At 40.2% G+C, this 27,575-nt stretch overlaps 1 protein-coding gene across 7 annotated transcripts in view; it reads left to right on the top strand.

Annotated features, from left to right (window-relative positions):
• The window catches only part of herc2 (HECT and RLD domain containing E3 ubiquitin protein ligase 2), a 217,185-nt gene that overhangs the window by 144,102 nt on the left and 45,508 nt on the right, over window positions 1-27,575 (top strand). For all 7 annotated transcript variants that reach the window (XR_011342331.1, XM_069891912.1, XM_069891911.1 and 4 more), the window contains 15 exons: window positions 3,333-3,438; window positions 3,602-3,693; window positions 9,186-9,361; window positions 11,599-11,710; window positions 13,690-13,771; window positions 14,038-14,181; window positions 14,259-14,349; window positions 14,866-15,043; window positions 15,960-16,041; window positions 16,132-16,303; window positions 16,579-16,723; window positions 18,099-18,324; window positions 20,585-20,756; window positions 24,147-24,333; window positions 25,259-25,402. Coding sequence is in view for 6 of the 7 variants with exons in the window: in XM_069891912.1 (XP_069748013.1) it covers window positions 3,333-3,438; window positions 3,602-3,693; window positions 9,186-9,361; window positions 11,599-11,710; window positions 13,690-13,771; window positions 14,038-14,181; window positions 14,259-14,349; window positions 14,866-15,043; window positions 15,960-16,041; window positions 16,132-16,303; window positions 16,579-16,723; window positions 18,099-18,324; window positions 20,585-20,756; window positions 24,147-24,333; window positions 25,259-25,402 (2,109 nt within the window). In the remaining variant the exon portion in view is untranslated. The remainder of the gene's footprint in view (window positions 1-3,332; window positions 3,439-3,601; window positions 3,694-9,185; window positions 9,362-11,598; window positions 11,711-13,689; window positions 13,772-14,037; window positions 14,182-14,258; window positions 14,350-14,865; window positions 15,044-15,959; window positions 16,042-16,131; window positions 16,304-16,578; window positions 16,724-18,098; window positions 18,325-20,584; window positions 20,757-24,146; window positions 24,334-25,258; window positions 25,403-27,575) is intronic.

The following is a 27,575-nucleotide window of genomic DNA, read 5'->3' as shown; positions in this document are numbered from 1 at the left end:
TTGCACTGCAACAGCGTTGTGCTAAGCGCTGCACCGTATTCTTGAATGTATCAGATTCCCGTTTTGAGGAGGAGGTGCTGATTTCTGAATTGTTCTGAATAATGAGTAAAGCACAACAGATTTTTGAATGAAATTAAATGCAATACATGGGTAGAAAGATTATAAGAGTGTGAAATTGAGTGGTATTCTCATGCTACTAGTCTGATTTTTAAAATGTCTGCTTTCAAGGAGGAAATGGATTATTCCTCTTTAGCCAATTGAATAGCAAAGGTAAGACTAGATGCATGTTTGAGTTGAGATTAATGTTCTGCGCATAACTGAAGCTCATGGATGCTTTGTTCGCAATAGCCCATAAACAATATATGAACTGATAGAATTGATGGCTTTGTGGCGGAGGATATTAAGATAGGAGGAAGGGCACGTGGTCAAGAGGAGGCACTGAGTCTGGAGAAAGACTTGGACAGGTTAGGAGATTGGACAAGAAAATGGCAGATGGAGTAGAGGGTAGAGAAGCACATCATCATATATTTTGGTGGAACAAATAAAAGCGTTGACCTTTTTCAAAACTGGCCAAGAGTTTCGAAATCGGAGGTGCAGAGGGACTTTCATGAAAGATTCCCGAAAGGGTTATAATGCCATTAGTTTCAAGTTAATTATGGAGAAGGATAGGTCTGGGCCTTGGGATGAGATTCTAAATTGGAGAAAGGCTGATTTTGAGGAAATGAGAAAGGATCTAGAATGCATGGATTGGGATAAGTTGTTTTCAGGTAAGATTATGTGAGGTAAATGGAGAACCTTCAAAGGTGAAATTTTGTGAGTATAGAGTTTGTATGTTCCTTTCAGGATTAAAGGCTAAGACTGCAAGCATAGGGAACCTTAGTTTTTGAAGGATATTGGGTATCTGGTTCGGACAAAGAGAGAGATGTAAAGAAGGTAAAGGCACAAGGAGCAAATGAGGTACTTGGGGAGTATGTAAGGAGAATAAACAATACAACATAAACCTCAAGAAAGAAATCAGGAAGGGAAAAAAAGAGGTTGCTTTGGCAGACAATATAAAGGAAAATTCTCAGGGTCTCTGTAGATATATTAGAGCAAAAGATTAGCAAGGGACAAAATTGGTCCCCTTGAAGATCAGGGTGGTCGGCTTTGTATGGAGTCAAAAGAGATGGGGGAGATCTTATGGTATTTTTTTCATCGGCATTCACTCAGGAAACCGGCAGAGTGAAGTAAGGAAAACAATCAGTCATGTAACCTATACAGATTAAAGAAGAGGAGGTGCTTGCTGTCTTAAAGCAAATAAGGGTGGATAAATCCCCAGGGCCTGACATGATATTCCTTTGGACTTTGAGGGAGGCTAGTGTAGAAATTGCAGGGGCTTTGGCTGAAATATTTAAAATGTCCTTAGCCATTTTAAGGTGTGGTGCAGGAGGATTGAAGGGTAGCTCACATTGTTCTGTTGTTTTTTTTTTAAAAAGCTCCAAAAGTAACTCTGGAAATTATAAGATGGTGAACCTGACATCAGTAGTAGGTAAATTATTGTAAGGTGTTCTAAGAGATTGGATATTGGATAGCGAGAAACTGATTCGGACTAGTTAACATGGCTTTTTGCGTGGTAAGTCGTGTTTAACAAATCTTGTAAAGTTTTTTGAGGAGGTTACCAGGAAAGTAGATGAAGGAAAGGCTGTGGATGTTGTCTACATGGAATAAAGTGAGGCTTTTGACAAGGTCCCATCTGGGAGGTTGGTCAGGAAGGATCAGACGTGAGGTATTCATGGTGAAGTAGTGAACTGGATTTGACAATGGCTGGATGGGAGAAGCCAGACAGTAATGGTGGATGATTGCTCCTCAGACTGGAGGCCCATGACTAGTGGTGTGCCTCAGAGATTGATGCCGGGACCATTGTTGTTTGTCATCTATAGCTATGATCTGGATGATAATGTGATAAAATGGATCAGCAAGTTTGCAGAGGACACTAAGATTGGAGGCGTTGTGGACAGTGAGAAAGGCTTTCAAAGCTTGGAGAGGGATCTGGACCAGCTGGAAAAATGGGCTGAAAAATGGCAGATGGAATTTAATGCAGAGAAGTGTGAGTGATTGCATTTTGGAAGGACAAACCAAGAAAGGGTGATTAGGGTGAATGGTAGGGCACTGAGGAGTGCGGTAGAACAGAGGGTCCTGGAAAACAGATTTATAATTCCATGAAAATGGTGTCATATGTGGATAGGGTTGTAAAGAGAGCATTAGGCATATTGGCCTTCCTAAATCAAAGTATTGAGTCTAGGAGCTGGGATGTTGTGGCAAATTTGTATAAGACATTTGGTGAGGCCAAATTTGGAGTATTGTGTGCAGTTTTGGTCACCTAACTACAAGAAAGATATCAATAGGGTAGAAAGAGTGGAGAGAAGATTTACTAGGATGTTGCCTGGACTTCAGGAACTGAGTTACAGGAAAAGGTTAAACAGGTTTCTATTTATGGAATGGGTGCAGGCCAGTGGGACTAGTGAAATAATGTTTTGGTACTGAATAGAAGGGCTGAACGGCCTGTTGCAAGAGATGTGAAGGGCCATGGACTGGGTGTAGGTCAGTGGGACTAGGCAAAGAAAATGGTTCGGCACAGACTACAAGGGCCAAAAGGGGCCTTTTTTTCTATGCTATAGTGTTCTGTGGTCAATTTACAGGTAAGGATGTGTTGGCATTGGAGAAGGTCCAGAGGAAGTTTATGAGAATAATCCTTGGAATGAAAGGGTCATCATATGAAGAAACTTTGTCTCTGAGACTGTACTCTTTGGAGTTTAGAGTAATAACAGGTGATCTCATTGAAACCTATCGAATACTGAAATGTCTGGATGGAGTGTAAATGAAGATAATGTTTCTTATGGTGGGGTAGTCTGTGACCAGAGGGCACAGCTTCAGAATAAAAGAATGTCCTTTTGGAACAGAGACGAGGAAAAATTTCTTTACCTAGAAGGTGCCAAATCTACAGAATTTGATGCTGTAGACAGCTATCATGGTGTATATTTAAGATGGTTTTTGATTAGGAATGGAATAAAGGGTAACGGGAGAAGGCAAGAGAATGGGGTTGAAAAGTATAGTAAAATCGGCATTGATGGAATGGCGGAGCAGACAAGGTGGGCGGAATGGCTTAATTTCAGTCCTCTGCCTTATGGCTTTTTATAGAATTTTATTTATGTGAATTACATTTTTGTGTTTTGTAATTTGGACTTTAAATTTCAGTTTCATTTTTAGGGAAATATTTTCATGTGAAATATTGTAATCAGTTCAGGATTTTAGTTTAGTGGACAGATCTTAACTTCATTTTGTTATTTTACCAGCACTGGATTCGGTTGGAGATCTTTCCAGATGTCCTTGTTCATAGACTAAAGATGGTTGTGGATCCTGTTGATAGTAGTTATATGCCGTCGTTGGTTGTGGTGTCTGGTAAGTTGAGTGAACTACTGCATTTAAATTTAAAATTTAGACATACAGCACGGTAACAGGACCTTTCGGATACCCAATTAAACTCTGGGAGGAAACCAGGGAATTTGCTAGATTTTATTTTGCCTGGAGAAGATGATTTGTTCAACCTTGATTCTTATTTCAGGGGGGAACTCGTTAGATAATCTTATCGAGCTAAAGACGATCAACATCACGCCGACTGATACTGTTGTAATGCTTCTGAACGAATGTGTGGAGGTACACGTTTTCTGTGTTTTTAATCTGCTTACACAATTTCTTGAAAAGAATGGAGTTTATTCTTTTACTTTCCAGCGTCTACTGTTAAAGTAGAAATAAAAGAGTTGCTGGATGTTGAGGAAATTTGTGTTGCCATTATAATTAATGATCTTAATTCAGGGAAGGTAAAAAGTTGGATTTTATAATAAGCATTTCAAAGAAGAATGAAGATGAAACTGATCACTACACTTGTCATTTACATCTTTGGCAGTTCTGGTAATCTAGTTCAGTGAAAAACTCTCTGGATCATGGCTCAAAGAAATATCTTGGGGCAGTTCATTTTTAATCTAAAAGAGCCAAATAAATGGAAAACATTTGTGTTTTGAGAAAAACGAGTTAGATTCAACCTTTACCTTGCATTAACATAACAATTACAGCACGAAAACAGGCCATTAGGCCCTTCTAGTCCGCACCGAACCAAACACTCCTCTCTAGTCCCACCTCCCTGCACAATGACCATAACCCTCCACCTTCTTCTCATCCATATACCTGTCCAGCTTTTTCTTAAATAATAAAATTGACTCTGCCGCCATTATTTCTCCCAGAAGCTCGTTCCACACCGCTACCACTCTCTGAGTAAAGAAGTTCCCCCTCATGTTACCTCTAAACCTCTGCCCTTTAACTCTTAACTTACGTCCTCTTGTTTCAATCTCTCCTACTCTTAACAGAAATAGTCTATCCACATCCACTCTGTCTATCCCTTTCATAATCTTAAATTCCTCTATCAAATCCTCTCTCAACTTTCTACGCTCCAAAGAATAAAGACCTAATCTGCCCAATCTCTCCCTGTACTCTAGATGCTTAAACCCAGGTAACATTCTGGTAAATCTTCACTACACTCTCTCCACTCTGTTTATATCCTTCCTATAATTAGGCGACCAGAAATGCACACAGAACTCCAAATTAGGCCGCACCAACGTCTTATACAGTCTCAACATCACCTCCCAACTCCTATATTCCATGCAATGATTGATAAAGGCCAGCATACTAAAAGCCTTCTTCACCACCCTATTCACATGAGTTTCTACCTTCAGGGAACGATGTACCGTTGAAAATTGTATTTATTAATCATGATAAATTAAATACAATAAAAATACAAACAAATAAAACATACATGATATTTTTACCACTTACACCCCCACCCCCCTACCTTAACCCACCCACCCTCTCAATCCCCCTCTAAACTACGCCAAAAGAAAAGGAGATCAATTAACATAACACTCTTCAATTATTTGCCATGGTTCGGAGCAACACCATCAATGCGTGGGAAGAAGATTAATAATTGAACCCCATATATTCCAAATACAGGCTCCAGGTTTTAACAAAAAAAGAATAATTATTACCTAAATTATATGTTACCTTTTCCAACGGAAGACAAGATCTCATTTCCAAATTAGCCTCTTTTTACCAAGTAATTGCCAGACATTTTCTAGCCACAGCTAGAGCCAATCTCAAAAAAAAGCAATTTGAAATGTATTTAATTTTAACTCCAAGCTTAATTTCTTAATATAACCCAATAAAAATACCAAAGGGTTAAGTGAACTTTTCAATTTAAAAACAACGTCTAAAAGTTCCTTAAATCTACTCCAAAAAGGTTTCACCATCTCACATAACCAAGTAGAATGTAAAAAAGAGCCAACTTCCTTATGACATCTGAAACATCAATCTGAAGAGAGAAACTTGTATAACCTTAATTTCTCTGGAGTTAAATATAACTGATGAAGAAAATTATAATAAACCAATCTATACCTTACATTTACAATTTTAGTCATACTATCCTCCAATAAATTCATCCAATCGTCCTGAGAAACCGATATGGGCAAATCTTTTCTCCATTTTAGTTCAGATATATAAACATCTGGCTTAAGCATTTTATTCTGCAATAAAGCATACATCTCAGATATAAATCCTTTCTTACCACCATCAATAAGTAAAATTTCAAATTTAGACTGCCTAGGCAGCTGTAATGTACGCCCCAAATTATCCAACAATAGTGCTATAACTTGATAGTAAGAGAAAAAAGTATTCGAAAATATTTCATATTTCTCTTTCATTCTTTGGAATGAAATAAAATATCCTGCTTCATAACAATTTTCTACTAATTTAATTCCTTTCTGATCCCACAACTTCAGAAGTTGATTATAAAGTGTAAAAGGAAAAAGCTTACTTTGAAACAAAGGAGTTTTAGCTGAAATTTTACCTTGATATTTAAATTTTTTAGTCCATGATTCCATCAAATGTTTCAACACAGGAAAATTATAATCATTTAATAACTGAGAATTCCATCTATAAATAGACTTCTCGCCAATCTGAGGTAATTCAATATTACCCCATATCAAAAGTTTATCCACTTCAAACATCCTGTTAATAAACTTTAACTGTGCCGATTCATAATAATTCTGAAAATTAGGAAGTTCCAACCCTCCTAATGCATACTTCCAAGTTAATTTCTGTAGTGACATCCTGACCATTTTACCTTTCTAAAAAAAACCTTCTCACCAAAGCATTCAGATCCTTAAAAATTTTTTTGAGGAATCTTGCAGGGAATAGATTGAAAAAGATATTGAATTCGAGGAAAGGTACTAATTTTAAGACAATTAACACATCCTATTAATGTTATAGGTAAATCTTTCCACTGATTCGAATCATATTTAATTTTAGACAATAAAGATAAATAATTCAATTCATATAAGTGATTATAATTACTATCTATCGTAATACCCAAGTACTTAATCCGATCCGACCATTTAAATTTAACAATATGCCAACAAAGCAAATAATCCATTTCAGCCAAAGGCATAATTTCACTCTTTTCCTAACCCGATACTTCACTGTACTGCTCCAATCTATGGTGCAGACTCCCCAAAGGTTTCAAAGGTTGTGTTAAATATATCAAAACGTCATCTGCAAACAAATTTATTTTATATTCATCAGCTTTCGCCTTAATACTTTTAATATTACTATCTTGTCTAATCATCTGAGCCAAAGGTTCAATAATCAATGCAAATAGAGCTGGTGGCAATGGACAGCCTTGCCTAGTTGATCTAGATAATACAAAAGGTGAAGATACCTGTCCATTTGTCACAACTCTAGCAGTGGGACTTTTATATAAAGCCAACCAGTAAAAAAAGGCCCAACATTAAACTTATCCAAAACTTTAAACAAAAAACTCCATTCCACTTTATCAAAGGCCTTTTCTGCATTGAGAGAAATTACCATTGGTTGGTCAGATTGCTCCCGAGAAATATTAATTAAAGAAATCAACTTTACAATATTGTCTGCTGAATATCGATTTTTAATAAAACCCACTTGATCTACATGAATTAAATCTGGTAAATATTTAGCTAGTTCATTAGCCAGAACCATGGCAACAATATTATAATCTACATTCAATAAAGAAATGGGTCGATAAGATCCTGCTTTTAAAGGATCCCTATCCTTCGTAAGAATAATAGTACTAATTGCTTTAGAAAAGGAATCCAGAAAAGATTCAGTCTCTGTCGCCTGTTTCAATACATCCATCGATAAAGGAATTAATAAATCATGAAATTCTTTGTAAAATTCAGAAGTAAAACCGTCATCTCCTGGAGGCTTCCCACCAGGTATAGATCGAAATGCTTCCATCACTTCTTTAACAGTAAAAGAAGCATCTAGATCCTAATGTCCATATCTTTCAAAGATATCTTTTCACGGTGATCAATAGGTTTACTAGATGGCCTGAGGCAGTCCCCATGGCGGATGCTTCTTCAGACTCTTGTGCATGAGCCTTCCTTAATTCCTGGGTGGCTCGCTTTGGCCTACCAGCGCACCACACTTTTGACAGAGGACTTATCTTGGCTACTCAGCTCAAGACTTCATCATACAAGTGCCTATCACCGGCAGTCCAACGGGATGGTTGAACGATTCCATCATCACCTTAAATCAGCCTTAATGGCCTGCTTGGACGGTCCCAAGTGAGCAGATGAATTATCGTGGGCTAGGGTTACGGTTAGGACAACTCCAAAAAGGAACTTCACAGTTCGTCTATGGAGCTTGTACATAGCACACCTTTGGTGATCCCAAGGGAATTTGTTCAGTAAAGATGAAGATCCCAATGAGCTGCTGAGCAGACTAAGGTATACCGTAGGCAAATTACCCTTTGTACCACTGCCATCATCACATGGAAAACCTGTTTCTTTTGTACCACATTAACTGAAGGACTGCGAATACACATTTGTACGTAGAGGAGCACATGGACAGCCCTTGCAGCCCCCATACAAGGGACCATACAGGGTGATAAGAGAAACGAGGTCAACCTGCATCTTGGACATTGCTGGGCAGCCTCTGTCATTCACAATTGACAGGCTCAAAACTGCCCCTATTCAACAGCTAGCTGTCCGACACAGGGGTCGACCTCCCAAAAAGCTACCAGGTGACAGTGCTGGTTCTGGGGGAGAGGGGGTGGGGTGTAGCAGCACTATAGATAGACTACAATTCCCAGAAGTCTAGCAAACTGGCACGGTAGTCATAATGTCGTGACGTGGCGAGTGTGGTTCGGTGTTTTAAAAGCATATGCGCGTCACTTGAGTAAACGAGTTCTGATTTACCTGCAACTGTGTGTGTTTTTATTTCACTTTCATCAACCACCTCTGCGTTTTCAGTGGCTACAATTTAGTACTTTTATCTCTTATGCTTTGTTAGCAATTGCAAAGTAAAACAAAAACTCTGTGATTCTAGTGCATGTTATAGTTCGTCTTTATACCCATCTCAAGGTCATGACTCTGTCTTCAACAAATGTTACCTTCAGTTCGTTAGCCTGTCTAGAAAGTCACTTTAGAATATCTGGTGGTATGCTTTCTCACAGAATTGCTTTAAAGCGGTTGTTCTCAACCTTTTTATTTCCACACACATACCAACCACTTTAAGTATTCCCTATGCCACTGGTGCTCTGTGATAAAGTAAGGGATTGCTTAAGGTGGTATATGTGGGTGGAAAGAAAAAGTTTGAAAACCATTGTTTTAATCGTACCTAATTGACTCGTTATGTGCACAGTTTCAAAACTCAAAAGGAAATGGGGGAATGGCAATTTTTCTCAAGCAAAATATTTCAGTAACAATTGGGTCTAGAGCATCGATTCTCAACCTTCCTTTCCCACCCACAGACCACCTTAAGCAATCCCTTACTAATCACAGGGCACTGATGGCATTGGGATCACTTAAAGTGGTATGCGAGTGGAAAGAAAAAGGTTGAGAACCACTGCTCTAAAGTGTTTTATGAATAACTTGAAATTTCATCAATGATTTAAAACCTAATATGGTTTAGGATCTCCTGCATTCTGCTTCTCTTCTGGTGTCCCTGTCCAAAGTAAACAAGGCAAGCGTTTTCTGCAACTCCAGAAAGTGATTTGCTCTAAAGATTTTTTCTTTGAAAATATGGACCACTTTTTTTGAACCAAGTTTCACTTTTTTCAACAGCACAGGTACATTGAAATAGCTATCAAACAATGCAGAAGTTCTGGTATTGATTGCAAAATCCATGGCTTGAGCATCATGGGGCGTATCCGAGCAGAGGAAGAGGACCTTGCGGCGAACTTCCCTTTTCTTGCTTCGGACAATGAAGAAGAGGACGAGGATAAAAGCCACACTGGAAGGTACTGGAAGCACAAATGAATGGAGTGAATTATAGGCAGATCGAAACACTTTTTTAATGCAAGTCATTCATTATTTTCTTCGAAGTTGTTTTGAAAGGCAATCCTCGGATCCCTTTTTATTCAGATTTTCTTTCTTGAAAACTTCTCTGAATTGGCAGCTCCTAATATTGTTTTATTTTTATGTAGCCATCTTTCCCTTGTGTTTCCTTTATTTTAAGATGTAGACATACAGCACGATAATAGGCCCTTTTGGCCCACAAGCCTGTGCCACCCAATTGACCTTGGATGAGAGGAGAACGTATAAACTCCTTGTAGACTGCATCTACAAGGATGCATCAGATTCAAACCTGTAACAGTATTGTGCTGATCTTACCCCCTACTCTGCTTCGTTCTGTGTGATTATGCCGGGAAAATTAATACATGGAAAAACCACAGAGAGGGAACTAGAGGAAAGGAGGGTGAAGAGATATATCTGGAGTAGCAGTTACAATCTTATACAGTTGGAGGTGTAGTTCTGCTTTCATTGTCAAATGATTGAATTAAAGGGTAACAGTGAAAACTAACAGCTGGAAGAACTCGGCGGATCAGGCAGTATTTGTGGCTGGAAAGAAATGTGTGACATTTTGGGTCGAGACCCTTCATCTGGACTGAGAGCAGAGGGAAGGTGATCAGTATAAAGAGGTGAGGGGAGGAAGGGGCAAGAGATGGGAGGCGATGGGTGGATTCAGGTGAGGCAGGGTTGATTGGAAGATTGAGTCAGCAGGTGGAAGGAAATATGGAGATGGTGACAGAAGCTGGGAGGTGGTAAGTGGAGGGAACAAAGGGCTACATTTATGGAATCTCATCAGAAATGAAGGTGTCAAGTGGAACCAGATAAGAGGGCGATGGCGTGCGTACAGGGGACTTTGTGGGAGTAGAGTGAGGTTGGAGGTAGAGAAGGGAAAGAAACAAGGGAATTGAATCTGGCACTGGCTGACAGGAGTTTGTACGTTCTCCCAATGACTGCGAGGGTTTCCTCCGGTTTCCTCTCACCCTAGGTCAATTGGGTGTAATTGGGCAACACAAGCAGTATGTCCAAATTTAAAAATAAAAGAGGAAACACAGGGGAAAGAAAGAAAGGTGATGCCCTGGCTAGATTACAGTATTTGTAGTTTCTTTTTTCTTTGCTCTTATTGAATACTTTGCATTACAAATGTGGGCATTTAGATATGACTGGTATTTACAGATCAATTCTGTCTTGCCCTCTCATTCAACATTTTTGTGAAATGCTCTGTGTTGACTTTTGTCTGAAGCACAAGAAAATTGATGAATCCTGAATTGAAAGTTACATCTATATGTGCTCATGCACCAGTATAAGTCAATGGATTTGCCACATTATAACCTCCTCAGAGTTGAAGTGTGAAAACGTGAAGGAAATTAGTAGAAATATTAAATTTGTGACTTGCGGTAAGCTTCTTATCTGTAAAATACAGCAGAGAGAAAGAAAAAGCTAACAGTAATGAAAAGGAACTTATCTTTTGTGTGGTGGGTCCCAAGGTTGTTTTTCTGACATTCCATGTACCTCTATCAATTTTACCAAATATGATTGTGTTGGGGTGGTGCTTTGTAGAGTTTATGAATAGCTAAATACAAAAGGAGGATTAGTGTTGTAGAACTTCTTACCAGTCACTACTTTGAAATGACATTGCCATTTTCATATTTCCAGAGTAAATCGATGTTCATATTTGATCTGTACCTGTGTATATTTGTTGATGTTGGCCTCATTTGATGTCCTCGATAAACATGGCAGCTCTTTTCATATCTATGTGTCTTTTTATTTATTCTTTGCAGTCAGGGTGACAGTTAGCAGAACACTTTTAAAGCACCAGTGAATCCCTGTGCCTGCGTAGGTTTCCTCCAGGTGCTTCAGTTTCCTCCCACATTCCAAAGATGATGTTAGGAGATTAATTGGTCACATGGGTATATGTGTCTGGTGCAAGTTTGTGCGCCAGAGGGCTGTATCTCTAAATTTTAAAAAGTTCACCATCCTGAGAAATAACATTGAATTGTAAAATCAGATCCACGTGCTTAAATCTCTGCATCTTGATGTCTCATTATAGTTTTCCGACTGTGGTTCATGTGCAGTTATATTTAAGAACCATTATGATTTATCGCTATTTAAATCCCGAAGGAAGACCAGAAGTATTATCCCTGCATGATGTTCACATGAAAATAATTATAGTTTGCATCTTTCCTAGCCTTGTAAGAAAGAAAACATCTGGCTTAGAATCCTCAGCAACAATTAGAACTAAAGTGTTTGTGTGGGGTCTAAATGATAAAGACCAGCTTGGAGGATTGAAAGGCTCCAAGGTGAGTTACTCTTTATGTCATTTTTTTTTGTGTTGTCTAGTATCACTTGATTACAATATTACTTGAAAGGCTGAAATCGTGCATGAAATGTAATGTGAAAAGATCAAAAGTCTGGAGTTTGGATGGATCTGATCAAGTCATTGCTTGATGAACTGGCGTGTACATTTTCAATCAGGAAGACATTTTGTGCAAGAGGATTTGAGAACAAAACCTGTTATTCCAAACATATAAAAGCCTTGGTGAAACAGCACTTGCAATTCTGCGCACCGGTCTTACTCACTGAAGTGTGATTGAGGGAATGCAGTGACAGTTCACAAGACTGATTTCTGGGATGGTGGGTTTGCAGTATGCGGTGATGTTAAGCGAAAGAGGCCTGCACTTTAGAAGGATGAGAGATGCTTTCATTGAAACAGTCAACATTTTTATGGGACTAACTAGGGAGATACAGATGATGTTTCCTTTGGCTGGGATTGTCTGGAACTGCTAAAAACAAATTCCTTTGCCCAGAAAATAGTGACTTCAGAATTCTCTACCCAAGAGGGCTGTGAAAACCTGGTTGTTGAGTACATTCAAGAATGAGACTAATACATTTTTAAATATTAAAGCAATCAGAGAGTGTGATGTCAGAACAAGAAAGTGACACATTGGTATAAGATCAGCTGATTTTATGGAGTGTCAGAACAGGCACGAGGAGCTAAATAACTTCATACATCTACTTCTTTTGTCTAAGTTCTGCACATCACTGATTTGCAAGGGCTTTCCTTTCCATGATGTGCTTGGTTTATTGAGAAAATAGAACTGCTACTCCATCCTGTTCTAGTTCAAGTATGAAGCTTTGGTTTCAATATATAATTCCTGAATACAGGGATAATATAATGCCGAGAATATGTGATCATTTGAAACCTAGTTGAAGTTTTATTATCATCATTCATTTGTATAAGTGCATCTAGAAGAAATGGCCTTCTTCAGTCCTCTGTAAAAACATGCTAACATAGACATTGCACACATATCTACAGCTGATTTATAAACAGTACGTATTTAAGAATAAATAGACATTGTTAAAGAAGTAGTAGCGTCTTGGGGTGGGGTGGGGGGTGAAATTGTATGAGCAGTTCATCAGTCATTCATCAGTTCCACTGTCTGTTTTGAGAAGCTGTTTCTCAACCTGGTGGTACTGGATCTCCATCACTCCCAACGCGAGCAGGTGGTAGATGCTGTGTGCAGGGTGATAGGGGTCCTTATCTATTTTGTGAGCCCTCTTTAGACATTGATTCTAGTAGATCATGCCGATTGGGTGGGGAGGGCAGGGAGATCGCATTGATTCTCTCTGCCACTCTGAAAGTCCTGTGGATTGACCTCTGATCCAGTAGAGTCTACAACAACCATACTGCACTAATGTAGCTAGCCAGGACACTCTCGATTGAGCTCCTGTAGAAAGTTGACAGGATGGTATCTTTGGCTTGGCTTCGCGGACGAAAATTTATGGAGGGGGTAAATGTCCACATCAGCTGCAGGCTCGTTTCTGGCTGACAAGTCCGATGCGGGACAGGCAGACACGGTTGCAGCGGTTGCAGGGGAAAATTGGTTGGTTGGGGTTGGGTGTTGGGTTTTTCCTCCTTTGCCTTTTGTCAGTGAGGTGGGCTCTGCGGTTTTCTTCAAAGGAGGTTGCTTCCCGCCAAACTTCAGTTAAAAGAGCATAGTGAGTCTTCTAAAACGAGTGCTTCAGTAAAACAAACGGCTAGAGGAATGCTGAGGGCTGAGAGCATTGTAGAGGGGATGCAGGGTCTCCATCTGCAACATTAATGTTTTCTTTTGCCTCTATAGATAGTGCTCGACCTGCTGAGTTTTTCCAGCAGTTTGTTTCTTGGTCCAGATGACAGAACCTGCAGTCTCTTGTGGCTCCAGGTGCTTTCAGTTGGCTGGTTTGTCAGTGACAAGTCGATATTCTCCAAATCCTTAAAAACCTCTTTTACTTTCAGATAAAGGTTCCCTCATTTTCAGAGACATTATCAGCTTTAAATGTCGTTCAGGTGGCCGGAGGTTCCAAGAGCCTTTTTGCAGGTAATACAATGTTCGTTTTAAATGGACTTTAGTCGTGATGGGTTTTTTTTTTACTGTTTGTGATGCCCATTTTGGGCTTTGCCAGGGCTATTCTGCTTCAGACTGGAGATGTTCCAATGCTTGATTCATTGATGTTCAGTTCTATGTACGACAAATGGCTTGCTGATTCACTATCCATTTGTTGTTTGGTTGTCCTTTTGAAAAATTTGTTGTGCTTTGAGAAACAAAAGTGTAATCATTGTTCACTTTGAACTTTTGTTTTGCAGTTACTGCTGAAGGTAAAGTCTACGCCTGTGGAGAAGCCACCAATGGGCGACTTGGACTTGGGATGTCTAGTGGAACCATACCCATTCCTAGACAGATATCAGCCCTTAGCAATTATGTTGTGAAGAAAGTAGCTGTTCACTCAGGTACCTGCTTCGTTTCTTTTTAAAGCATTGTGTAGTAAATCATCTTTAAGTATAACTAATGTCTCTTTTCATTGCAGGTGGGCGTCACGCAATGGCTTTAACTGTTGATGGAAAGGTATTTTCCTGGGGTGAAGGAGATGATGGAAAGCTTGGACACTTCAGCAGAATGTAAACATATTACATGGAATTTTCCTTTCTCTTTTTTACTAAATGATCCTCCTTCTATTGTTCTTCCCTTATGATAATTTTTGGACAAAATTGAAACTGCTTGCTGCTCCCTTCGGTCTGAAGGTTCATAAGCCCAAGATCCAGTACCCCAGGTTGAAGAACAGTTTTTATTCAACAGCTATCAGGCCCTTGAACTCTCCATACTATCCTAACTTGAGTCATAAACTACCTCAGGACCACCAAAAGATTTACTTGCATGACTGAAACCTCTTTTTGTTTTCTTGTACTTCCTGCAACTGTGAATATTTATTTATTTACCCTTTGATTTTTTTTTTTCTCTCTGTCTTGCATTGTCAATTTTTACTATTGTTGATGTATTTTGTTCAAGTGGCTGAAGTAAATAATAATTTTGGTGCATCTGTATGTTGCACTTGTGTATATGACAATAAACTTACATTGAACATTAAAACTTTGAAAGAATGTTCACTTCATGTCTAAAATTACATATTTTGACAGGAATTGCGATAAGCCAAGACTGATTGAGGCATTAAAAACCAAGCGCATTCGTGATATTGCTTGTGGGAGTTCTCACAGTGCTGCCATAACCTCAAGTGGTGAGCTGTACTCATGGGGTCTTGGCGAGTATGGCAGACTTGGACATGGGGATAACACAACACAGCTGAGACCAAAACTGGTAATTATTTATTATACACTCTGTTGTCAATTGTTCTCTCCATTTTTATTTTTAGAAGTAAATGTTGTGAACAATAACATTTTGAAAATTTCACTGGTGGCAGTAGATTTCATGGTACAGTGAATTCCCCAGCACTTATGGGGATTCTGGATACCGGATATGCTAATTTTCTGGTTTCCTGAAATGCCTATTAGACCTGCATTAAGAATAAACAATTTAAAAGACAAAAGACCATACAAAGTAATTTGAAAAAAAAAAATCAGTATCGTAGTCCTTAATACTGTAAAGTTTTTTGATTTAATTAGGTAATTCCCATAACTTACAAACTTTATATTTAGATCCCAGAAGCTGGCTCTGTAACATCATTGCGCACTAACCGCTACGCTAACTGTGCCATCGTCATAATTAAACCCCCCCCCTCCCCAAGTTTACAGATAATCCCTTACTAATATAATAAAGATAAAGACCTCTACTGGATTGGGATAGGGAGACACTTCGGGTGAGTAGCCTCAGCTGCGATCGGCACCGGCCATCAGATGGCTCTTCATCCTTATTTAAAGTTTTATTTGCCGATTGCTTAGTTTTCTGGTTGCTTGAATTCGGATACTGGGAATTTTACTATAAATGTAACTGAAATATCAAAGTTAGTTTTTGCCATCTGTTTAGGAAACTTGGGCAGTGGAATTTACTGGCTTAGAAATATTTGTGTAAGCTGATAATGAGCTCTCCTGAAAGGCAGAAGAGAGCTCAAATAAGGGGGTTATTCTCTCCATTGATGCTGATTAACTGACAGGGGTTTTATTTATCTGTGATTGAATAATATTGTGCCATTTGTTCAGAATATTCATGAAGTCCTTGTATATTTGATCCAATTCTGCTGTAAGATTGAATTTAAAAGACGGTTTGCACGTTCTAGGTGAAAGTTCTTCTGGGCCATAGAGTCATCCAGGTAGCATGTGGGAGTCGGGATGCACAGACACTCGCACTAACTGATGAAGGTATAGAAATGTTTGCTGATAACTTGTACTATTTTTATCTACCAAATCCATCACTTTCAATTTAACAGTTGTTTTCATTACATTCCACAGGACTGGTATTTTCCTGGGGAGACGGTGATTTTGGAAAGCTGGGCCGTGGAGGAAGCGAAGGTTGCAATGTTCCACAGAACATTGAAAGACTTAATGGCCAAGGGGTTTGCCAAATTGAGTGTGGTGCCCAGTTCTCTCTGGCGCTTACAAAGTCTGGTGTGGTGTGGACCTGGTAGGTTTGGGTTTAGTAATAGTCTGGAATTTCATTGTCACGTTAAGAGGTCTGATGCTTCTGAGAGAGCAGATGGAATGTCTTGTCAGGCTTTATGTACAATTAACTGGAGATGCACGGAACTGCAGATGGTGATCTTGAAGAGTTCTGATCAAAACGTCAGTAATTCTTATCCTCCCATTGTTGCTGCTCAACTCGCTGAGCTCCTCTATCAGCTTGTCTTTAGTATACATACAGTTACATTTGTTTGGTTGATTAACTTTTATTGCATTCAGGGGCAAAGGGGACTACTTCAGACTAGGCCATGGAACTGATGTTCATGTGCGGAAGCCTCAGGTGGTGGAAGGTCTGCGAGGGAAAAAGATTATTCATGTGGCTGTTGGTGCATTGCATTGCCTTGCTGTCTCTGATACAGGCCAAGTAAGTAATACTTTTTACTGAATGAGTACTTGGAATGAGCATCGCTCAGATTTCTGCAAAGAGAGGAGAAAAAAATTGTTTTTTTTTTTTTTGAACAGTTATCTTCTATTTTAAAAAAATTAGAAAATGTTGCATTTCAAGTAGACTTGACTGATTTTGAATTACCATTTTTTCTTGGATTTTGTCTAATATTTTGGCTTAATCTTGTGCTATATCAGCATGTAAAACTCGGACTTTAAGACAGCAACCACCCTTCCTTTCAATAGCACCACCAACCTTTCAGTTACCTGTGAATTTAGTTATCATTAAACAGGAAAGTCTGCAGACGCATTGCAGTGTATGTCACAAAAGTGCAGGAGAATCTCAGCAGGTCACACAGCGTCCATAGGAAGCAACGGAATGTTTGGGGCCTGAGTCATTCATCAAGGTATGAACGAAAAGCAGACAGGTGCCTGAATAAGAAGGTGGGACAAGAAGGGGCAGGGGGAGGAGCACAGGTCAACAGGCAAGAGGTCATTGGTGGGAGGACAGAGGAGAAGTGATGGGGGGAGTGGGAACTGAGTGGAGAAGGAAGGGGGGATGATCTGGAGAAAAGAAGGCAAAGGTGTAGAGAAAGAGACAGAGGAGTGTAATGGAAACTGGAAGTTTACGTTGCTCTTTGTTTCTCTTCTGTCCTCCCATTTATGACCTCTTGCCTATTGGCCTGTGGTCTCACTCACACCTTTTCATTCAGGAGACTGCTTGCTTTCTAGTCAGACCTTGATGAAGGGATTGGGTCTGAAACATTGGTTATATACCTTTGCTTCCCATGGACGCCACATGACCTGCTGAGTTTCTCCAGCACTTTAGTGTACTGCAATTTAGATCTCGGGCCTCCCATGTTCACATCTGGGTTGTAAATATATACAGTAAATGGCATAGATCTCAGTATCAATCCCTGTGGTAAACCACTGGTCACAGGCTTTCAATTGCAAAAGTAGCATTTGGCCATCGTCCTCTACTTATCACCAATCCAATTTCAGATCCAAATTGCAGTGAATCCCATGAGCTCTGCTTTCGACCAGTCAGTCATGTGTGACCTTTTAGAATGGTGTTGAGCAGAAGATCAGCTATAATCACTTTGAATAAAGTGGTAGACATTTGCTCCCATGTGTCTTTCTGTCTTTATACTCTTGCTTTCATTCTATTTCTCTTAATACTTGTATCATCCATTCTATTAAAGTTTATGATGAATGATTGGAAAATGTTTTCAGTCTTTTGAGAGTTGCCCTTCTATTTCAGCCAAATTGTAGAGAAAATGAATTTTTAACAGGTCTATACTGCAAATTTTCAGGTTTAAATGCAACTTTCTTTCCCCCTGATTTCATACTTATAGGTTTACGCTTGGGGTGATAATGATCATGGCCAGCAAGGAAATGGAACCACAACTGTCAATAGGAAACCGACCCTTGTGCAAGGTCTGGAGGGACAAAAGATCACCCGTGTCGCATGTGGTTCTTCGCACAGTGTGGCGTGGACAACGGTGGATGTGGCAACACCTTCAGTGCATGAACCAGTTCTGTTCCAAACTGCTAGAGATCCTCTGGGTGCTTCATACTTGGGTAGTTGTGGCTTTAAAATTTGAATTGTTATGTATGTCATGAATTGTATGTGAAAATACAATCTAGGAATGTGAACCATCAGAGCTAAAAGTCGAAGTGGATGTTTTGCAGTGGTTTTCAAACTTTCCACTCACATTCCACCTTAAGTAATCCCTATGCCATAGGTGCTCAATGATTAGTAATGGATTACTTAAGGAGAGATGTGAGTGGGAAGGGATGGTTGAGAACCACTGCTCTAGACCCAATTGTCACTGAAATATTTTGCTTGAGAAAAATAGTCTTTGGCCCATTTCCTTTGGAGTTGTGAAACGGAGCACACAACATCAATTAGGTACGATTAAAACAGTGTTTTTTAAAAAATTTCCCACTCACATCCCACCTTAAGTAATCTCTTACTAATCACAGAGCACCTGTGGCATAGGGATTACTTAGGGTGGTATGTGAGTGGAAAGAAAAAGTCTGAAAACCACTGCTATAGTACTTGTGCATTTGTGGTCTTGTAATTTGGAATGTACTATTTTTAAGACTGATTAGCATCTTGATGTGACTTTGTTCTTTTTAATTCAAGCTGCCAGCTAATGTCCCTTCTTTAAAAAGAGCTTTCGGTCATCAACATTGATTTTTATCAAACAAGGGAAAAACCAGATTGGACCAGATTAGAGCTAGATAAAATAGGGGAGAAGGTACCTGAACATATACTATATAAGTGGGATGAAAAATTGGTGCAACGTAGGAATTCACCAGTATTGCACCATCTGCTCAATATTTGGAAGAAGATTCACGTAGAAAGGAATAAAATAAATTATCAACTACCAAAATTAATATTGACACAAAATCAACTAATCCCTTTCACAATAAATAACTTTTCCTTCAGAGAATGGGAGAGAAAAGGGATCAAAAGAATAGAAAATTGTTTTTCGGGAAATAAATTATTATCTTTTGAACAAATGAAGGACAAATATAACTCACGATACAAGATTTGCATACCACCAACTGAAAACCTACTTGAAGGACAAATTGGGAAACAGTCTGAGGTTACCAGAAGGAAACAATTTTGAATATGTGATTACAAACACAATGATAATTTAAAAATTTATAACAAATATGTACATCAAACTGCAAGAAAGGAGAACGAGGAAACAAATTGTAAACCTAAACAAAAATGGGAACAAGATCTAAACATAAAGATAAAGAATGAAACATGGGAGAAGCTATGCTCCGGAACTATGAGAAATACAATAAACTCGAGGTTACGCAGGATACAATATAATTGGTTACACAGGCTATACATCACACCCCAAAAATTAAATAAATGGGATCCAACAGTATCAGACAGATGTTTTTGCTGTAAGAAGGAAACGGGAACAACAATACACGCAATTTGGGCATGTGAGAAAGTGAAAAAATTTTGAGAAGATCTAAATCAGGAATTAAATAAAATCATAAAAAGCAACATACCAAAAAACCCAGAGATCTTTCTTCTAAGTAATATAAGAAATAAAGAATTTGGACTCGATTTGGATGGAGCACAAAAAAGATTTATTATGATAGCCCTAGCTGTAGCAAAAAAATGTATTATGTCAACCTGGAAATTAGAAGACAACTTGAGAATACAACAATGGTACATAGAAATGAATAAATGTATTCCATTAGAAAAAATAACATATAATTTAAGAAATAATATCACAATATTCAAACAAATATGGGAACCATACATGAAACACAATAGAGAAATCCTACCACGGACCTCAATCCGCATCAATACCTTGCCCCCAATCCCATGAGCCTTGATTTTGGAACCCAGTCGTTTATGCGGGACCTTATCGAAGGCCTTTTGGAAGTCCAGGTACACCACATCCACTGGCTCTCCCCCATCTATTTTACCTGTCACCATCTCAAAGAATTCCAATAGATTTGTCAAGCACGATTTACCTTTTGTAAATCCATGTTGACTCTGTCCGATCCCTTCTCTGCTAGAGGGGGGAAAAGGGAGAAAATGATATTCAAGAGAAAAATGTCTATGTATTTTGGTCAGTATGGTTTATAGTGTGAAAAATTAAAAAAAAAAATTAAAAAAAAGCAATGAAGAGCAAATTAATTGGTTATTAAACAGTACTGTTTAACATTTAGGCTTGTGGATTAATTTTTTCAACTAGAACACAATTTTTGTGAGCTTGTGCTAATGGTGCCTTTTCATTAATCAATGGAATGAATCTTAGTTTTGGAGTCCATGGTGATTTTACTCTTTTGTTCCATTTAGGTGTGCAGTCAGACATGGACTCCACCACCATCAGCAACAAAATTAGTGGCTTAAACAGTTCAAAACCCAATCGACCCTCGCTTGCCAAGATTCTACTCTCATTGGATGGTAACCATGCCAAGCAGCAGGCATTGTCCCATGTGCTAACAGCTCTACAGATCATGTACTCTCGGTAAGACCTCAAAATTGAATACTCCTCTTGAAGTAAGTGATTTCCTGCCTTGATGTAGGTTTCTTCAGATTGCTAATTATACTACTATATATTGGCATTTATGTTTCCCTTGGCGAGGTGACTAATTTTTATAACGAACGGGTGTGTTTCAAAATATTTGTCCATACGCGAGACTGACAGTCCAGTTTGCCAACTGATTTATGATACTTCTGAGAAACGTGAAGCAATTGGCAGTTTGTGGAAGTGCCTGTCTTCAAATCAGGTGTCGGCTTCATCGTACAGGGGTCACCAGTGGGTCTGTCAGCAGCTGCAACTTCTAGTTTTCTTGCCTGGATGTCACAGTAATGCAAGGTTTCCTTCACGCCATCTTTATAGTGCTTGTGTGGATGATCTTGAGGTCTCTTTCTGGTCTCCAGTTCACCATAGAGCAGCTGGCGAGGCATAGGTTGGTCGTCCATTCTGATGACGTGTCCCACCCACCGCATCTGGGCTCTGATGATCAGGGACTCGATGCTGGTGGATTTTGCCGACCCAAGACCTCCAGGTTGGAGACACGGTCTTGCCAACAGATGCCAAGGATGGAACAGAGCACCCACATGTGAAATTTCTCCAGTTGTTTGATGTAACGTTGGTACAGAGTCCAGGTTGCACATCCACGTAAGAGAGAAAGGATGACCTCAGCTCTGTAGTCTTTCAACTTTGTGGAGATGCAGACATTGTATTGATTGAGCACTCTGTAGCAGCTTCCGAGAATTTGTTCAGCATGAAGCGTAGGTCACTGTCTTTGTGCGTCAAGAGCACCCAATCATCCATCAGCACAGAGTGTTTCGCCTCTGTGTACAAGCGACAAAGGTGTAAGAGAGAGCCATCCAGTCAGTGCCTGATGTGCAGACCTTGGACAGCACGTGACAACATGCACATGAAGAACAGATTGAACAAGACTTGGGCTAGTACACAGCCTTGCTTCACCCCACTAGAAATAGCAAATGCAGCTGATGTATCGTCACTGCAGAGGACCTGTCCTATCATTCTCTCTTGGAGCAGCTGAATCATCTTTGCGAATTTCCTTGGGCATCTATAATGACTGAGGATGATCTAGAGAGCCTCCCTGGTTACAGTATCAAATGCCTTTGTCAAGGGAAATTTCATGTTCACTGTACTCCGTTTTGGCTGAAAGCCACACTGCGCCTCTGGGAGAATCCTTTCTGAGACAGTGACAAGTCTGTTCAGGAGGATGCAGGCAAAATTCTTGCCTGCGATGGACAGCAGTGAGATACCCCTATAGTTTCTGGAGTTTGATTTTCTTCCCTTATTTTTGTAGAGAGCCACAATAAGGACATTATGGAAGTTGTCAGGCATCTCCACAGTGATCCAGACGTCTTCCAGGATGTTTTGGAATGCCTGTAATGCATTTGGGCTTAGAGGTTTGTAGATCTCGACAGGAATGCCATCTTGCCCTGTTGCTTTGTTTGAATTCATTTGTGAGATAGTTTTCTTAACCTCACCAGTAGAGGGCAACAGGTCTAGGTCATCCAGGATTGGCTGCTGATGGATCTGCTGTTAGACATCAGGATCAACTGTGGACGGCCTATTGAGTAGGTTGGAAAAGTATTCAGCCCAGTGGTTTTTCGGTCTTTCCTTGTTTTTGATCATGCTCGTCCCGTCAGAAGACAGCAAGGGGGAGCATCCTGATTTCGAAGGGCCATGAATGACCCTCTTAGATAGAGAACTGCAAAGATTTGCCATCCTCTGATTGAAGGGATTTCTTCCCTTTTCTTTTCTGAATGGCCAACCTTGGTTCTCTACATGACAGCTAGAAAAATATCTACTCCATCAAGTCCCTGAAGAATTTTGTATGTTTCAATGGATTAATGTCTACACCTTGGTGATCTTGCAGTTTGTTTAATCTCTCATCAATTAATATGCTTGCTGTGCCAGAAATCAATCTGGTCAATTTTTTGCTTGATTCCTTCCAATGCAATTATATTCTCCCCTTGACCAGACCTGCGCATTTATTCCAGATATATTCTCACCAGGGCTCTGTATATTTGCAGCAATATATCTCTATTCTAGCACTCAAGTCCTCTCTCAATAAAGGGCAAAATATTGTTTATCTTCCTCTTTACTTGCTGAACAGATATATACATGTAGACTTTGCGCTTTTTTTCATCATGGCTTTGTGCATTAATCATTATCCTCAGTTTTTCGCCAGTCTTTTATCAGCATTTACAGTTTTCTGGTTTTATCCTATTTCACTATCTCTTCTATGTCGCTATCTATTTTGTTTGTAACTGTCGCTTCCTATGCTCTCTTGAAGCATATCAGGATCACCTTGGGTCTCTCACAGATTTCTTCTGGCGTAGTTCACCAACCTTTGGATTTGGGTATGTTCATTTGCTCTCCGTTTCCCCTTTGGAATGAAGAGATGAGACACACTGGTGACGGGATCCCACATTGAATGGGACACACTGAGCCTTCACTTTTGTTGTGCCATGATTTTTTTTGTTGTATCCTTTGACTCATTTTGTGTTGACTCATTTTGTGATGGCAATGCTAGAAACCCCACCAGCTCCATGCCTTTGATCTGATTGTGCAGCATACTCAGGACACAAAGACTACAGAGCCACCTTTAAGTTCTGCTGCTCGCATGTGTATTTGCTTGTCCTTTATTCTTTTCATCTGTCTCTTTATGCATTCTCCTGCACTTCTACCCTGAGCCTTGGATTTATTGTCAGATTACATACATGACATAACATACAGCCCTGAGATTCTTTTTCTGCAGGCCGAGCAGAATTACCACTTATTGATTGTGCATTAAACAAAAACCTACACAATATACGCATGTAAACAAATAAATGTAAACAACTTTGCAATACAGAGAGAAGAGAAAAAAAAACAAGCAAACAATAAAGCACAAGAGTCCTGAAATGAGTCCCTGAGTGAATTTGTTGTTGAGGAGTCTGATGGTAGAGGTTGTTCTTGAATCTGGTGGTATGAGTCTTGTGGCACCTAGACCTCTTTCCTGACGGTAGCAGCAAGAACCGACAGTGTGCTGGGTGATACGGATCCTTGATGCTCTCTGACGCATTTATCCATCACAATGAGATCAACTTGCTGGTTTTTGCAACTTTGCCACTTAGATTTTTACACCTGGTGACTTTTTTTCTTTTACCCTAACCAAATTTTACAAATCACAGATTACTTGAACTCCTCAAGGAGTTAGTACGATGCTGGTTAACTGTCTTGCATATTAAAGTAGAACCTTTGTCTCTCTTGGTTTTTGTAAATAATTAACTGAAGTTCGAATTCCCGCTTTCATTTTGGATCACAAACTCTAGAATTGTAAGGCAATAATTTTTTTGTTAGAATTAAAGATTTGTTTCCTGGTAGGGATGCTTTGGTGGGAGCCTTAATGCCAGCCAACATGATTGCACCAGTTGAATGCACATCGGCATCTCCAGTGCCACCGGCTGAGTCATCTGCAGCTACAAGCCCAGCTGGGGAGGGTGTCTCGGAAGCAGCAAGTGACAGGGAAGACCGAGTGAGTCCGAATCCTTGGCAGGACAGGAGAGGAGAGGTGAGGAATGATCATTTGCAACATAGAAAAGTATTTGAAAACCTGAATAAGTTTAAAAATAAAGAATTGTAATTGGTGTTGGAGCATAATTTTAAATATCATAAACAGAATTCAATTGCACCTGTAGTAGAGATTGTTAGTTGACCCCAGATGTTATAAACCTTTTTTTCATCTTTGGCCCCCCCACCCCCAGGACTCTGCATAAAGCTTCTGGCTCCCTTTCCCTGTGAAGTCATCAAGTTTTGGTTTCTACTCTCCTTGACTACATTTAAAAAAAACTGTTATGAGGTTATTTTTAAAAAAAACAAGGCTTTTACTTAAATGTGCTGGGGCGGTGGTGGAGGGGGGTGGGGTGGGGGTGGTGGTGGCATAGGGCCCACATTGGGAATGGCTGGTCTTGAGCAGCCATTCTCAATAGGGGCCATATACACCCCACCCCGGTGTCACAGCACATTTAAGGAGGTCCACGAACTAAAATTATAAAGTATTTTTTTAATGTAGGTGAAGAGATGTATGGAAGAAACCAACTAAACTTGACTGTTTCACAGGAAAGGGGGCCCATAAACTTGGAGCGAAGTCCTAAGGGGACAATACCCAAAAATAGTTGAGAATGGCTGATGTCAAGAATACTTCGATATTTTTTTCTCTCCAAAGCTTTGTATCAGCTTATTTGTTCACATGAAAACCATGACACCAACTTGGTTTTTGATGACACTGAATAAGTAATCCAGAAATCTGGACTAAACGATTTGTAAAATTCAGTGATTGGCAGGATCTCACCACAAACAATTGATCATGGCTAATATTCAAATTTATCCCCTCTATTTATATGATACACTTGAATGGTTCTGCACACTTCAGAAACTTTCTCAGCTTTTTGGGTGTGATCTTGCAAATCTAGAAAAGACTTATTTTTGTTTTTAAGGTTGCCCCTTCAGAAGAAGCCCTGACACCATCATCTGCAGTAACACCCTCTACTTCAACAACATCGGCTCGTCCTTTCATTCCTGTAACTGACGATCCCAGAGCTGCCAGTATAATTGCAGAGACAATGACCAAAACAAAGGAGGTAATCGATGCAATGATGGTATAATTGAAATAATTCGCTAAGGAAATTGAAACATGATGTGTGGCTGATATTACCATGCCTCTTCTTTGGCTTGGCTTCGCGGACGAAGATTTATGGAGGGGTAATGTCCACGTCAGCTGCAGGCTCGTTTGTGTCTGACAAGTCCGATGTGGGACAGGCAGACACGGTTGCATCGTTTTCAAGGGAAAATTGGTGGGTTGGGGTTGGGTGTTGTGTTTTTCCTCCTTTGTCTTTTGACAGTGAGGTGGGCTCTGCGGTCTTCTTCAAAGATGGTTGCTGCCCGCTGAACTGTGAGGCGCCAAGATGCACGGTTTGAGGCGATATCAGCCCACTGGCAATGGTCAACGTGGCAGGCACCAAGAGCTTTCTTTAGGCAGTCCTTGTACCTCTTCTTTGGTGCACCTCTGTCTTGGTGGCCAGTGGAGAGCTCGCCATATAGCACGATCTTGGGAAGGCGATGGTCCTCCATTCTGGAGACGTGACCTACCCAGCGCAGTTTGATCTTCAGCAGCGTGGATTCGATGCTGTCGGCCTCTGCCATTTCGAGTACTTCGATGTTGGAGATGAAGTCGCTCCAATGAATGTTGAGGATGGAGCGGAGACAACGCTGGTGGAAGCGTTCTAGGAGCCGTAGGTGATGCCGGTAAAGGACCCATGATTCAGAGTCGAACAGGAGTGTGGGTATGACAACAGCACTGTATACACTAATCTTTGTGAGGTTTTTCAGTTGGTTGTTTTTCCAGACTCTTTTGTGTAGTCTTCCAAAGGCGCTATTTGCCTTGGCGATTCTGTTGTCTATCTCGTTGTCGATCCTTGCATCTGATGAAATGGTGCAGCAGAGATAGGTAAACTGGTTGACCGTTTTGAGTTTTGTGTGCCCAATGGAAATGTGGGGGGGGCTGGTAGTCATGCTGGGGAGCTGGCTGATGGAGGACCTCAGTTTTCTTCAGGCTGACTTCCAGGCCAAACATTTTGGCAGTTTCTGCAAAACAGGACGTCAAGCGCTGAAGAGCTGGCTCTGAATGGGCAACTAAAGCGGCATCGTCTGCAAAGAGTAGTTCACGGACAAGTTGCTCTTGTGTCTTGGTGTGAGCTTGCAGGCGCCTCAGATTGAAGAGACTGCCATCTGTGCGGTACCGGATGTAAACAGCGTCTTCATTGTTGAGGTCTTTCATGGCTTGTTTCAGCATCATGCTGAAGAAGATTGAAAAGAGGGTTGGTGCGAGAACGCAGCCTTGCTTCACACCATTATTAATGGAGAAGGGTTCAGAGAGCTCATTGCTGTATCTGACCTGACCTTGTTGGTTTTCGTGCAGTTGAATAACCATGTTGAGGAACTTTGGGGGGCATCCGAGGCGCTCTAGTATTTGCCAAAGCCCTTTCTTACTCATGGTGTCAAAGGCTTTGGTGAAGTCAACAAAGGTGATGTAGAGTCCTTTGTTTTGTTCTCTGCACTTTTCTTGGAGCTGTCTGAGGGCAAAGACCATGTCAGTAGTTCCTCTGTTTGCGCGAAAACTGCACTGTGATTCTGGGAGAACATTTTCGGCGACACTAGGTATTATTCTATTTAGTATCCTAGCGAAGATTTTGCTTGCAATGGAGAGCACGTGATTCCCCTGTAGTTTAAGCAGTCTGATTTCTCGCCTTTGTTTTTGTACAGGGTGATGATGATGGCATCACGAAGGTCCTGAGGCAGCTTTCCTTGGTCCCAGCAGAGCTTGAAAAACTCATGCAGTTTGCCATGCAGAGTTTTGCCGCCTGCCTTCCAGACCTCTGGGGGGATTCCATCCATACCTGCTGCTTTGCCACTTTTCAGTTGTTCAATTGCCTTATATGTCTCTTCCCGGGTGAGGACCTCATCCAGCTCTAGCCTTAAGGGCTGTTGAGGGAGCTGGAGCAGGGCGGATTCTTGGACTGAGCGGTTACCATGCCTATAATATTATAAATAACATGGTTGATTTGGGTTAGATAGATTTTTTTTCATAGGATATGAATGTTTGAACACTATTTTGCTCATGACATTGGTTCTGGTTTCTGTGTTCACTCCCATTTTCAAAAGCAACATCAATAATGTTTCTTGACTGTTTATTCCATATCTTGGGTTGTAGCCAGGCAAAAAGATCTTTGGTTGGATTTTGTAAGATGTGCATTT

The sequence above is a fragment of the Narcine bancroftii genome, chromosome 7 (assembly GCF_036971445.1).
Source record: "Narcine bancroftii isolate sNarBan1 chromosome 7, sNarBan1.hap1, whole genome shotgun sequence".
Classification (NCBI taxonomy): domain Eukaryota; kingdom Metazoa; phylum Chordata; class Chondrichthyes; order Torpediniformes; family Narcinidae; genus Narcine; species Narcine bancroftii.
This window is presented reverse-complemented; position numbering and strand designations above follow the sequence as displayed.